The sequence below is a fragment of the Mustela nivalis genome (genome assembly GCF_964662115.1).
Source record: "Mustela nivalis genome assembly, chromosome: 9".
Lineage (NCBI taxonomy): Eukaryota > Metazoa > Chordata > Mammalia > Carnivora > Mustelidae > Mustela > Mustela nivalis.
The window spans coordinates 25,853,876-25,868,589 of NC_139028.1; the positions used below are offsets into that span (position 1 = coordinate 25,853,876).

Consider the following 14,714-nt stretch of genomic DNA (forward strand, 5'->3'; position numbering starts at 1 on the left):
GCAGCAAGCTAATGAACAAATTTTCAGGGCACGTTATATGACCTTGAGCTTCCCCTATGGTATCACCTTATTTATTTTTTAATTGCTGATACAGATACATCTGTAATAAATATTTGGTTTTTGTGATCAAATACAGTCTCAATTACAAGGCAACTTAGAAGATAAAATATAAACAGCTTAACACCAGAAATGAAGCAAAATTCTATGTCTTTTTGCAACAGCAACTCTGAAGCTCTTTTTATACAGTGTTAACAACAAGGGCGTCGACTTCATTATTTTCCAAATTTAAGTTTGGTTTATATATTTTATTGAAACAGTTATTCTCCAAATATTCACATCATTCCATCAGTATCTTCTTCCCACAAACATTTCTTCCTTCTACTTTTTAGCTAACTTACCTTTTTTTGTTTGTTTCATATTAAAGGATCAAATTTATTTGACTTAAAGTTAATAGAATATGCTTTGAAGCCAGTAGTGTCTCAAAACTTTATCTTAAGCCCAGAGCTTGCCGTATCTGAACCCCAAAACCTGACTCTAAGAGAAGTGCACTGTCATTGCTAAAACTTCAGCACCTTATCAGTCAGAATTTTCAATTCCTTAGAATTTCTCAGATTTTAGGTAGTTATCTGCTTTGTGAATTTTTCTGTAGATTTCCAGTGTGAATAGATGTCCAAAATCTGGATATTCAACTGGTATTCTAGCCTTTTAATAACTAACATGTTTAAATAACCTAAATCTCCATATCATGCAAAGGGGACTGATTCCTGCTTTCAAAGGCATATACAGGAAACCTTGGGTTCAAAGGTAGTAAATAATGATAAGAGCAAATTGCTTGTGATGGTACAGCCCCAGCCTCCATAGTGTACTTGTTTGGCTCAGGTACTCTAGAAATGAGAATTCTCAGAGTTACATAGCAGAGGTGATAGGTTACCACACTACTAGAAAAATAAAAAAGAGTATGGAAGGGGTTTCTATCTTACAATGAGGCAGTATTAGTATAAGAAGCATTCCAAATACGCCAGCATTCTTAAATTAATAGCAGACATTCCTTACATCATTTCCTCAATGTCTCTTATTTCCCAGCTTTTTTTTTTTTTAAAGAGGAAGACAAACCTCAGTTTACAATTTTCACCCAAGCATAAGCCCCCATTTCTTAAAGAACCTTAGAGGGAAATACATTTGCACTATATGAGGACTGTTTAGTGAGAATTAAATGGAGAAATGAAAAACCAGAGAAGTGGGGCCCAATCCCAGATCTCCCTTTTCCGTTCAAGCATCTGATTCCACTTTTTAAAAAAAAGGTTTTGTCTCCAGATTCAGCATGGCTTTCTCTTTTCTGTAACTTGCTGCCCTTTTAATCATAAATACTTGCACTACCAATGGTGATCTGTGGACATTTGCCTTAAGGCCCTTGCAGGGCTATTTCAGATCTATGTTCTTGCCATAGGATGAATTTGACTCACAGAATAGTCACCATTATTAAAAAGGCAAGTTCTTGTATTGGAAGCTGCTGCTTTTCTTTTTTATTTCTCACACACCTTTCTTCCATGAATCAACTCTTTGATGGTAATCCTGGTGAATCACTTTTGTTCATTGTTTCCAAGTTGTTGACAATTTGAACGTTAGCAGTCACTAATCCAGCCCTGTCCTGCCACCCAGGAGTTATCCTCACCATCCCTTCCCTAAATACAATTTCCTTTCCTTCCAGACCTGGACTTCCTCAGATGCTGGGAAATTACTGAATTTCTCTGTCTCTCAGGAGGGAATGACTATGACATACTTATAATGCCATTAGGAAACGTTGACGATCCCTGATCTTTTTGATAATTTTAAGGCCTAGAATTATCAAAAGTCCCAGGTTCGCATCCTTCTCCTAAAATGAAAGAAATGGAGGAAGCTCCAAGTTTGATGTAATAGTAAACTGCCTTATACCATTCCTCAACATATTAAGAGAAAACTGATCTAAGCTCCCTTTCTAGTTCAATCAGTCTTAAAATGCTGATTTCCTAAGTTCTCAGAAAAGAATGTAATGATATGTCAGATGACCTTTTAGCAACTCTGAAAGATCTTTTTCTAAATGACTTCTAAGAACATCATCAAATGACACACAGTGAATGTTTTTTTTGCTCCAGAGATCCAGCAGGAAGGTCCTCAGAGACATCTGATTTGAAGGACAGTCCACAATTGTTCCAGCATGTATATTTCTGATATCTGTCAGTAACCCTCTGAACATCATTAAGACAGAAAGTTTTTCACAGTCCCCTATCACACATTTTGAATTCCTTCTCAGTTCCTTTATAGTTCAATAGAAGTGGGAGGTTAGTAGTGGATAGAGGGGGAGAAACTCAAATCATTCTTCACCTCCCACTAGTTCAACTCCTTGTGAAATTAATATCCAAGCCTTATGGTAAATGAAGTCAGGTCAGAAGAAATGTATTTCCTTTTTGAAATTTCTCATTAGCAATGTGCCCCGTACATGGTGCAGCTAGGTGAAATATAAGGCTGTGGGTTCCACTTGACTCTGAATAATCACAATAATCCAGTGGGTTTGCAGAAATGCATAGAAAATTTATGAACAACATCTCATTTCTTCTTGACAATGGTGAGCCGAAGTATTGATACAAAACATCTCAGGGGAGAAGTTTTAAGTGTGTTCAGTTCCCCTTTCCCCAACCTTTTCCACCCCAGGTCCTGGTCAACAGATAACACAAATTTGGACCCCCGCTCTTCCCCACTCTGGTCTCCAGGCACCACAAGATGCCTTTTTGGAGAGGATCAGTTTACATCCTTTTTCCTGTCCGGTGTCCTATAAAGAAAGTGCTCATTTGAGTGGGTTTCATGCAATGCTCACTGCTACTGAAATGGCCTTTCATCTGGTTGGAGGGGGTTGTGTGGCTGGTGACTGAGCTTCAACGACTAGAAGCATCCTAAGATCCTGACTCCGAGGAAAGCGTGGGAGTGAAGTCCACTCTTAACTCAGACGGTTCAGAAGGCTCTGCTCTGGCTGGGGATCATGCTGGGTGCGGTTCTGCTTTGGTCAGGGTAGCATGGTGGACTTTCTTTGGTTCAGAACCCCTCCCCTCTGGCCCCACTAGGCTGTATGTGTGGGTGGCCAGCCCCGGCTGGGGCGCTGCTTCGGTGGACAGTGTCCTCTGGCTGCGTGAGGCACTATTTGCTGTGGAGCGCGTGGAGGAGGAACCCGAGCGCGAGCTCTGAGAGCCTGAGGAAGAGGAACTAGGTTTCACGAGGCGGGCTTTGGGGGCTTCCGCATCTTCCCTGAAGAGAAGAAAACAGCAGAGGTCAACTTTAATCCTGACAAGACCGCGATAGCTTCCACTATGGTTGCTTCGTTCTGAGGTTTCCCAATAAATTCCTCAAGCTGTAAACTTCACATGATGCCACTGGAAGGCAGCCATTTAGAGGAATGGGGACGTCCCCTGTCCCCGAGACTTCATGGCTGACTTACACAAATGGATGTTTTCTTAGCCCTGAAGTCAACTCTGTTACTCTGGGAGAGTAGGCACTTACCGCTGAAACTGAGTTGGGGTTTGTCTACAAAACCCCTTATTTATTTATTAGTTTGTTTATTTTTTGGTGGGCAGCAAAGCAAGGTTTACTGAGGACTGCAAAGTGATAGTAGGAAGCTCCCAAGGAGGGAGAGGACCCCAGGGAGTTGCCCAACCCTTTTATTTTTTTATTTTTTATTTTTTTAAGTCAGCTTCAGACCCTGTGTGGAGCCCAACGCGGGACTTGAACTCACAACCCTGAGATCAAGAGTAACTGACTGTGCCCACCCAGGCATCCCTACATAAACCCTTTCAGTGGCCCAGAGATTATGCCCATTCTTTATCATAAGCAATGTTTAAATGGAAGTGAATCAGAAGTAACATAAAGTTGATCTTTTAATTCTCAGCTGAGAATAGAGAGTTTCACAGTAAAGGCAAGATAAACCAGACCTTCTGTCCTTAGGCTGGAACTCCTTACCTAATCAGAATAATCATTTTAACAGATTCATAGTTAAGAGGAAATGGGAGGGGCGCCTGGCTGGCTCAGTTGGTTAAGGTTAAGGGTCTGCTTCAGCTCAGGTCATGATATCAGGGGCCTGGGATTAAGCCCCAAATTGGGCGCCCGGCTGAGCAGGGCGTCTGCCTATCCCTCTGCCTCTACCCTGTCACTCCCACCCCCACTGCTGCATCCCTCTCAAATAAATAAAAAAGCTTTAAACAATATGAGGAAATGGGACATTTATGTTGGCTGTTCACTATAGAGCTAGCTCTGGAAAGGAAGTCTAGTAGAAGGGATGTTGAAGGGAGGTTTACCGAATTTCATTAGGTCTCTCTTCTTCCTCGTATCTCTCTTTGTCTTTCCTTCGGATCAGCAGCCACACCAAGAGGAAAATCAGCAGAGCTCCGGCCACCATGCCCGTCACTGCTCCTGCTATCATGCCGATGCTCTGTACATCTGTTTTCTCAGAAACAAAAGCAGAGGTAAAACGAAACATAAGCCAAGAAATACACGCACTCGGGGACCTGGCTGTCTCAGTCTTTAAGTATCTGCCTTCAGCTCAGGTCATGATCCCAGAATCCTGGGATCGAGCCCCGCATTAGGCTCCCTGCTCAGTAGGAAGCCTGCTTTTCCCTCTCCCACTGCTTGTGTTCCCTCTCTCCCTGTGTCTCTCTCTGTCAAGTAAATAAATAAAATCTTAAAAAAAAAAAAGATATGAATTTAAAAAGCATAAGGTCTGGGACGCCTGTCTGGTTTAGTGGGTGAAGCATGCGACTCTTAATCTCAAGGACTCTTGATTTTGAGGTTATGAGTTTGAGCCCCACATTGGGAATAGCATTTACTGAAACAGAAACATAAGCCCCAGACAGGGTGAGTATTTCCAGATCTTTCTATCTTCTTACCCTTGCTGTATGACCAGCCCCCTCAATATCAAAAGGTAGCAGATCACGCCACCCCAGAATAGGCCTCTTTGACATTAGGACTATTTTAAGCTGGTTTGTTTTTTTTTTTTTTTGAGGTAGGCTCCATACCCAAACTGGGGCTTGAACTCACGACTCTGAGATCAAGAGTCTGTCCACTACTGGCTAAGCCAGCCAGGTGCCCCGCTTAAGCTGATTATCTCTAAGAAACAGCAGACACAGAGGAGAAGTTCTGGAAACAGAGTACAAGTTACCCTTTTATAAGGGAAATTTACATTTATAAAGAAAATCTCCACTTAGTCCCCTCCTGGACATAATGAATTTCTTCAGGGAGCTGACAAATTTGCCCATGTTCCTAAACGGAGAATTAGATACCTCAGTGCAACTACTAGATTTATTTTAGCGCTAGCCATGTCCTTCTGGAAATAAAGGTCTTGACCTTGACTTTCCTCTTCCTTGTGATTAAGTGTTTTACACGGAACCAATGGGAAAGCAGGAGCGAGCCCGTTGGATACTTACACCGTACAGTGACTCGCACCACACAGCTTTCCTTCCCAGCCTCGTTGCCCGCCGTGCACTGGTAGAGTCCAGAGGACGACATGGTGAGATTGTGCAGCAGAACTCGTCCAGGGTTACTGTAGTCTACACACAAGCAGAAGGATGACTGTAATCCTCTTAGTCACAGGGTCTCTGTCTACTGCTCACCTTCCTGCGTCATTGACCTAAGATTCTCTAATACAGTGTGGAAGGATGAGATGATCGATTTTTTTGGAATGTGGAAAGGAAGGTGAACATTCTTTGAAACTGCACATCCTCCAGACTTAACAAAAGACTGGGAATGTGGGAGGGACAGTAAGCATCGTAATTAGCTATCATGGATAATTAGCTATCATGGATACCCGATACATCTCTCCCTCTCTTCTTCTGCCACTTTTATGTGCCATTTGAGGAAAGAAAAGATGGGTGGGGTTTGTTTTTGTTTTTGTTTGTTTGTTTGTTTTCTGTCCAGGTTGACGGATGCAACATAGAAGCTCAGAGGTTCAGCAGAGCGTTCAAGGTCACATGGTGAGCTGCTGACCAAACAAGACTCCGAGTTCACGGCTAGAGTATACCATTCTGTTGTCTCAGCGGACTGGTGGAGAGATGACTTACCAATCCTGGACTTGGGGGGGAGACGCTCATCCTCTCCCTCCTTCTCCCGGAGTCGCTGCCAGTAATACACGATGGGCTTTGTGCCAGAGGCTGACTCACACTGCAGAGTCACGTCACTTCCTTCTGTCAGCTCTCCTTCCAACTCGCATTTGGGCTTTGATGGTCTCACTGGAAAAAGAAAAAAGCTTCAAAGATCGCCAAACACCCGATTCAGTGGAAGAACCGTGTCCCGTTGAGCTGTTTCTCTAGCTGTCTCTTAAGGTCCACTGCGGAGTGGGTCTTTTGGTACGTAACCATGCTTTACAGCACCCCCAAAATGCACCCTCCTCCACCCCCTACACACATACACCCAATCCCACTGTAATTTTCAGAGGCTGGTGCCACCGTAATTTTCAGAGGCTGCCCCAGAAACTCCCTCATCCCCTCTCAAGACACTTTTCAAAGTTGAGTGTGATTTTATTAATACTGAAACAGGGACAGAAACCCATTCACTTGGATGCAACTAAATAGAGCTTAGTAGCTTCTGCTGCCAGAAACCAGAAATGGAGTTGATTCGGATCTGAGAGATGTAAGGTAAATATAAGAATGCCATTTAAACACGAGAGGATATTTAAACTTTGTAAGTGGGCTCCCATGGAAAATTGTGATTATTCTTTCTTCTTTTATTATGTCTAAAATATAGAACGTACTTCTTCCCAGGAAACTGGACTCTGGGGCATTTGGCTGTTCCTCCCAGAGACCGCATTATTGAGATGGAGGGGTTTACCTTGGCACTCTAGCTTACCTAAGACTTTCAAGACGACATGACTCCACACGTAGCGCCCTGAATTCTTCACCTTGCAGCTGTACCGGCCCTCATCACTGGGCTTCAGAGGCTCAATCTGCAGGGAGGCGTCTCCTGCCAGGAAATTGGAAGCAAAGGCCACTCGGCCCTTCTGCTCCTCCGTCAGGTTACTGTAGACATGACGGCTGGAGTAGGTGATCACCTGGGGGACAGACCAAGGCCGGGCGTCAAGCAGTGTGGATCTCGGCCTTCATCTTTTGCTGATGCCAAGATGAGGAAAGGGAACACTCCTAATGGAAGAAAGCAGTCACGCCCAAAGCTGATTTCTAAGGGTCAAGAGACCCTTTGTTCTCAATGAAGTTAGAAGTACCACATGTTGGGGCGCCTGGGTGGCTCAGTGGGTTAAAGCCTCTGCTTTCGGCTCAGGTCATGATCCCAGGGTCCTGGGATCGAGCCCCGAGTTGGCATCTCTGCTTAGCAAGGAGCCTCCTTCCTCCTCTCTCTCTCTCTTTGCCTGCCTCTCTGCCTATTTGTGATCTCTGTCTGTCAAATAAATAAATAAATAAAATCTTTAAAAAAAAAAAAAAGATTTTAAAAGTACGACATGTTTGTCTAGGCCTCCTTCTCCTTCCCAAGATAATACCTCTTTTTGTGTGTGTAGCATTTTAATTACAAAGTAGTAATTGTTTCATTAAATGCTCAGAGCCATTTCATTTAATAGGTAAGGGATTTTTGCATTTGAATTACATGTTCAGTGAAGTTCTCACAGCTAAGTCAAGGGAGGAAGGGAATGTATCATAAATGCATATAAGAGTATCAAGACTTGGGGGTGCTTCGGTGGCTCAGCGGGTTAAGCCTCTGCCTTTGGCTCAGGTCATGATCTCAGGGTCCTGGGATCAAGCCCCATCGGGCTCCCTGCTCGGCGGGAAGTCAGGTCCCCACCCCCCACCCCGCCTACTTGTAATCTCTCTCTGCGTGTGAAATAAATAAATAAATCTTTAAAAAATAAAAGTATCAAGAGTTGACTGTGAGGAGATTTGGCAGAAAAGGATGGAGAGGAGGTTTACCTTCCCCCTGCAACCCCCCCCCCCCTTTTTTTCTTTTTGAGAGAGTGAGCATGCAGGCTCTACACCCAGCCCAGTGCAGAGCCCAACACAGAGCTCGATCCCACCACCTTGAGATCATGACCTCAGCCGGAATCAAGAGTCAGACGCTCAACAGACGGAGCCACCCAGGTGTCCCTCCCCTGCATACCCTTTCTGACTTTTTAATTCCCCACCACCTGCATGTGAGCTATTCAAAATACGCTACACTCCTTTTGCTCAGCAATTTTACACCTGGTTTATTTTTCACATAGTGTTTTTGCAAGTTAAGTAGTTTCTCCCCTTCTCTGTGGTTTCACTTCCCGTGGTTTCAGTACCCAAGGTCCAGAAGCAGATGATCCTCCTTCTGTCATATTGTCAGAAGGCAGCTGTGTGATAACACCGTGCACAATGCCTGTGTCGTCTCCCCACGCTCTGTCTCATCACAGAGGCACTGTATCATCTCACATCACAAGGCAAAGGGTGGGTATAGTACGATAAGATTTTGAAGGAGGGAGAGAAAAACCACATGCTCATAATTTTAAAATTATTTTATTAATTATTCTTAATTTCTTATTGTGCTTAATTAATTTATTTATTTTTTAAAAGATTTTATTTACTTGACAGACAGAGATCATAAGTAGGCAGAGAGGCAGGCAGAGAGAAAGGGGAAGCAGGCTCCCCACCAACCAGAAAGCCTGATGCGGGGCTCCATCCCAGGACCCTGGGACCATGATCTGAGCTGAAGGCAGAGGCTTTAACCCACTGAGCCACCCAGGCGCCCCTGTGCCTAATTTATAAATTAAACAGTACCATAGGTATATACGTATAAAAGAAACATAGTATATATAGGATTTGGTACTATTCATGGTTTCAGGCATCCAGGGGGGATTTCGGAACATATCCCGCACAGATAAGAGGGTAATACTGTAGGCATTATCCCCATTTCACAGACAAGTAGCAGAACTGGGATTTGAAAATAACCATCTAAGGCCATTTATGGTCTTGGTATACCAGTTAACTCCCACTTCCTGTGGCCATCTGCATTCATTATACGGCTCATTAAGTCCTCTTCCAGAAAGTTTAGAAATAAAGGCGGAAAAGTGACACTATAAAATCAATCTATTTTGGGGGCGCCTGGGTGGCTCAGTGGGTTAAGGCCTCTGCCTTCGGCTCGGGTCGTGATCGCAGGGTCCTGGGATCGAGCCCTGCATCGGGTTGTCTGCTCCGCAGAGAGCCTGCTTCCTCCTCGCTCTCTCTGCCTGCCTCTCTGCCTAATTGTGATCTCTGTTTGTCAAATAAATAAAAATCTTAAAAAAAAAAAAAAAATCAATCTATTTTGTTCTTGTTGGGCTGGCAGAAAGAAAGGGCTACTTAAGATGGCGAAAGTCCCTGCCACAAAACCTGAGCACAGACAGGAGAACAAAGACCCAAGCAGGAATCTGAAAACCCTCCCGCCCCGGGCTCCAGTGGACCAATGGGACCCCGACAAGCCTGCGAAATATCCAAATAAGGGAAACTTGCCAAAAGACCTCTGAACTCCCCTTGAGGCCCCTTAAAAGCCCCTTTCTCCCTGCCTTGGGCACGACTTCCGCCCCTCTGCTATCCAGAGTCGGGGAACCTTGCCCGAGGGTGCCCACCTCCTCCAGGTGCAACTTTCCTGGCTCCCCTTGTCCTGAGCCCTGAAACCTCCCCGGAGAGTGTTTTCAATAAATCTTAGCTTGCACCCACTTTGCCTGGTGTTGTGTTTATCTCGCCGGAAAAACTTTACAGTTCTCTTATTTTTTTTTTTTAAAGATTCTATTTATTTATTGACAGAGAGAGAGAGAGATCACAAGTAGGCAGAGAGGCAGGCAGAGAGAGAGGAGGAAGCAGGCTCCCTGCTGAGCAGAGAGCCTGATGTGGGCCTCCATCCCAGGACTCTGAGATCATGACCTGAGCCGAAGGCAGAGGCTTAACCCATTGAGCTACCCAGGCATCCCAATCTGTTTTGTTCTTACAAAAGCGTGAAGTCCAGTCAAAGGGACTGGAAGAGTTAAAGAGTAGAAGTCAATGCTTAAAATTCAGGTCTGATACCGAGGACTTCATTGTTTGGCTTTCCTTTTGGGGGGCTTCACCGCTGATTAGACGAGATCGGGCGCGTTCAGGGTGGTATGGCCGTAGACTTCACCGCTGATTAGAAAGAGTAAGTCAGGGACACCTGGGTGGCTCAGTTGGTTAAGCAGCTGCCTTCGGCTCAGGTCATGATCCCAGCGTCCTGGGATCAAGTCCCACATCGGCCTCCTTGCTCAGCAGGGAGCCTGCTTCTCCCTCTGCCTTTGCCTGCCATTCTGTCTGCCTGTGCTCGCTCTCTCCCCCTCTCTCTCTGATAAATAAATAAAATCTTTAAAAAAAAAAAAAAGAAAGAGTAAGTCAGTCTACGGCCATACCACCCTGAACGCGCCCGATCTCGTCTGATCTTGGAAGCTAAGCAGGGTCGGGTCTGGTTAGTACTTGGATGGGAGAAAGAGTAAGTCAAGGACGCCTGGGTGGCTCAGTTGGTTAAGCAGCTGCCTTAGGCTCAGGTCATGATCCCAGGGTCCTGGGATGGAGTCCCACATCGGGCTCCTTGCTTGGCAGGGAACCTGTTTCTCCCTCTGCCTCTCTGCCTGTCTGTGCTCGCTCACTCTCTCTCCCTCTGTCTCTGACAAGTAAATAAAAGTCTTAAAAAAAAAAAAAAAAGAAAGAGGAAGTCAGTTGGGAAAAAATTATATCCCTTCCTACCATAAAATACGTATGCGATCATGTCTTTGTTTTCCCAGGCAGGGACACCAAAGTTTAGATTATTCTAACATCAACAACAACAACCAAATCCTGGAGCGCTTGGCTGGCTCAAAGGGTACAGCATGCCAGTCTTGATCTTGGGATTGTGTGTTCAAGACCCACATTGGGAATGGAGCCTACTTAAAAAGTAATAATAATAATCTTGAGTATTAGTGAAATTTCATCTGCCTGCATCATAGCCTATAGGCTTGGAGATTTTTTTTAGATTTTTAAATTAATTTTTTCAGAGTGACAGATTGAGCAAGTGTGAGTAGGGTGAGGGGCAGAGGGAGAAGCAGACTCCCCACTGACGAGGACCCTGGGATCATGACCTGCGCTGAAGGCAGATGCTTAGCCAACTGAGTTACTCAGGTGCTCTAGACTAGATAGTTTTGGAATCTTCCCTGGTTCTGTGTGTCCATCACCTCACTCCTATTAGTCATAAAAACTGTGCTTTTCTGGTCCACCAAGACTTCAAGCTATATAACTTCAGCTTTGGCCTTTCTGCCACTCAGCATATTCTTAAACTCATTTGATTTTAAATGTCAGCAAACATTTATGGGACGACTGCTTCCCATCAAGTCACAGGGAAGCTATTCAGATGAGTAAAACCCTCTTCCTGTCTTCAAGTAATTTATAATCTCATGGGATTAGCAAGGAGAGAAGTATAAACATAGAAAAAGGATTAATTAATTTGAAATAGTATCGGAGAGAATGTCCCAGAAAAGTTGGAGGCATTTGAGTTAGGCTTTGCAAGACAAGCAGACTAAATGAGAGATGATAAAGTCAGGGAGAAGGCTGTGGGGAGCATTCCAGATACACAGAAGGACACTAAAAACAGGCACACAGGCATTCGGGAATCTCCCAAGCACATTTCTGGCTGCAGCTGTTCAAATTGTTTCCCTCTGCTCAAGTCCTTAACCCCATCCTCAATCACGTGGCGCCCTGCAACACATCAGATGCTTTCCTGAAAAGATTTGAACCCAGCCAATATAATGTCCATCAGATCTCTCTCAATTATATCAAAATTCTTCTGTATCATCCATTTTGCCTTCACTATCTTTCTTTTTTTCTTTCTTTTTAAAGATTTTATTTATTTAGTTGACCAAGGGAGATCACAAGTAGGCATAGAGGCAGGCAAGGAGAGAGGAGGAATTAGGCTCCCTAATTGAGCCTAATTGAGCAGAGAACCCGATGTAGGGTCGATCCCAGGACCCTGAGATCATGACCTGAGCTGAAGGCAGAGGTGTAACCCACTGAGCCACCCAGGTGCCCCACCCTCACCATCTTTCTGACAAATATGTTTTTTCCTTTCTCTCCATGCTCTTTTTCATTGGCAAATTATTTATTGAGCTCACAGGCCAGAGTGCCAGGTGCTAGAAAACAAGCAGGGATAAGACCCAGCTCTTACCCTGCGGACCTCACAGTCTTCAGGGGGGGAGGGGGAAGGTGAGGTGGGGGAGAAGAAAGTAGGAGAAAAGTAAAGGTAGACACTGTAGCTGATAATCAACTTAAAACATTTTCCGTATCCAGCTTGGCCCACTCCCTTCAACCAGCACTGCTGCTGTGATAATTCTCATATCCTTATCGCTAACCTGACTCCGTTTTGAACTCGGTTTACCACTTCCAGCTGTCTGGCAGTTGTGTATTTCTGCCCACTCCGATCTACCTTACATCACAATCTAAGTGGATGCCAAGTTAACAGTAACCTAAAACTCACATCAGCTCTTTTCCAGCTCAGAACTCTTCAGTGGTTCCCCGCTATCTCTGAATAAGGACAGGGTTCAGTCTATGGTTCTCGGCATTGACTTCTGTGTTACCTTCCCAGTCCCATTTCCTCTTTTGTCCACCTCCCTGGGCACCGTCAGATAACACTGCCTCCCTTTCTTTAATATGATTCATGCCCTCTTGTACTCAATGCCTTTGCCCACTGCATTTTTCCATAGAGAAACTCCTTTTTCTCCATCTCTTGACATGAAGAACTATTCATTCTTTCTGGGTGCCTGGGTGGCTCAGTCAGTTAAGTGTCCAATTCTTTTTTTTTTTTTTTTTTTTTAAAGATTTTATTTATTTATTTGACAGCGAGAAATCACAAGTAGATGGAGAGGCAGGCAGAGAGAGAGAGAGGGAAGCAGACTCCCTGCTGAGCAGAGAGCCCGATGCGGGACTCGATCCCAGGACTCTGAGATCATGACCTGAGCCGGAGGCAGCGGCTTAACCCACTGAGCCACCCAGGCGCCCAAGTGTCCAATTCTTGATTTCAGCTCAGGTCATGATCTCGGGGTCATGAGATCGAGCCCCATGTTGGGTTCCATGCTCAGCAGGGAGTTTGCTTAGGATTCTCTCCCTCTGCCCCTCTCCCGACTCCTTCTCTCTCTCTCTCTCTCTCCATCTCCCTCTCAAATAAATAAATAAATCTTCAAAAAAAATTTTTCCTTTCATTCTTCTAAGTCCCAAATCAATGTTAACCTCTTACGACACCTTCCGGGTTATGACACTCAGACTAATGGCCTCTTCCCTCCCCCCTCCCAACTCTTTGCATCTTTGCAGCATTTTCGTGAGAGGAGAAATGGTGAAAGACTTAGGCACATAGATTGTTAGATCCCCTTCCTATCATGCTGGGTGTGGACCAGGAGACCCTTGGGACATTCTGGTTATATATATGTCTGTTGCCATTAATCGTCTTTGGCAAGGCTAGAATGCAATTCTGCAAGCCTTTATTGAATACACATTTACTGAAAACATACTCCGTGCTTAGCACTGTGCTAGAGATGATATCAATACAAAGAAAATTGTTTTGGGGCCCTGAGGTGGCTCAGTGGGTTAAAGCCTCTGCCTTCGGCTCAGGTCATGGTCCCAGGGTCCTAGGATGGAACCCCACATCAGGCTCCCCGCTGGGGGAGCCCCCTTCCTCCTTTCTCTGCCTGCCTTTCCCGCCTACTTGTGATCTCTGTCAGATAAATAAATAAAATTAAAAAAAGAAAATTGTTTTATGAAAGTGTTGAGGGCCAGGATGTGCCACCCAGAATAAGCCACTTTGCATGTACGTAAGAATTTCAAATGCTAAAGGCATTTGAGTTCTTGAAGCTGCTTGACTTCAAAGCAGAGCCTCCTCTAAGAATTTAAGTGTAATAAATCCCCTCCTGAGAACAACTCTAATCTTGTCTTCTAGGAGACCGGAAATCAGCACCACACCCAGACAGACAAGATCACCAGCGAGCATATCTCTAGCATATCTCGGGTTCGTTCTTCTAAGGGCCCGTTTATCTTCCTCAAAAGTTGTTTGTTTTTCCCAAAGTGTCCTTTCTCCTCTTCCCTTTCCCCGACTAAGTTAGGTATGTAGTCCAAATTCTAGCCAATTCTCACACGTTACCTACATGGTACCCAGAAGTTAATAGACTTCTGTTTGTTTTTCTCCTATTAACTCTTCCCTTGGTTGTATACCTGAAACTAATATAATTGTTCTATGTCAAATATATCTCCATAAAAAATTTTTATAAAATTTTTAAAGAGAGAAAACAAACCAACTAATAAAAATCTGTCTTTTTTTCATCTAATTTACAGTGCCCCAGCTAGAAAACCTAGGAGGGGAAAGGGGAAAAGATATCCCCCCCCCCACCTACAGTTTTAAAGGAAAACTTAAAAAAAAAAAGGGTAAAATTATGATTCTCATATACAAAGAAAATAAGTATGTGTCAAAGATTTTATTTAACTCATTAATAAATGATGGAACCGGAAAGATTTTTTACAACAGGTTCAAATAAGAATCAGACAAAGACTTGTAGTCTCCGTTGGACAAAATTCCTTTGCATCTCTCTACACAGGACCCACTGCCATGCTGTAGATACGGAAACAGGGCCATCGCTATGGGCATTCCACACGTTAATTTCTATTTCTGTGGAGATTAACATGTGAGGAAAATTAGATCGTAATTTATCTGGAAATTTGGAGTCTGAGCATGAAGACGAT

At 44.2% G+C, this 14,714-nt stretch overlaps 1 protein-coding gene and 1 long non-coding RNA gene across 2 annotated transcripts in view; one reads left to right on the plus strand and one right to left on the minus strand.

The window, feature by feature from the left end:
* Positions 1-38: 38 nt before the first annotated feature.
* Positions 39-14,714, minus strand: part of CLMP (CXADR like cell adhesion molecule) — a 101,361-nt gene continuing 86,685 nt past the window's right edge. The window contains 6 exon segments of the mRNA XM_082683729.1: positions 39-3,029; positions 3,032-3,276; positions 4,320-4,461; positions 5,445-5,567; positions 6,078-6,245; positions 6,862-7,063. Coding sequence (XP_082539855.1) covers positions 2,986-3,029; positions 3,032-3,276; positions 4,320-4,461; positions 5,445-5,567; positions 6,078-6,245; positions 6,862-7,063 — 924 coding nt within the window. The 3' untranslated portion in view covers positions 39-2,985.
* LOC309841001 lies at positions 6,193-6,863 on the plus strand. The gene is made up of 3 exons (XR_014298899.1): positions 6,193-6,362; positions 6,552-6,650; positions 6,760-6,863. It is a non-coding gene; the product is annotated as an uncharacterized lncRNA (long non-coding RNA).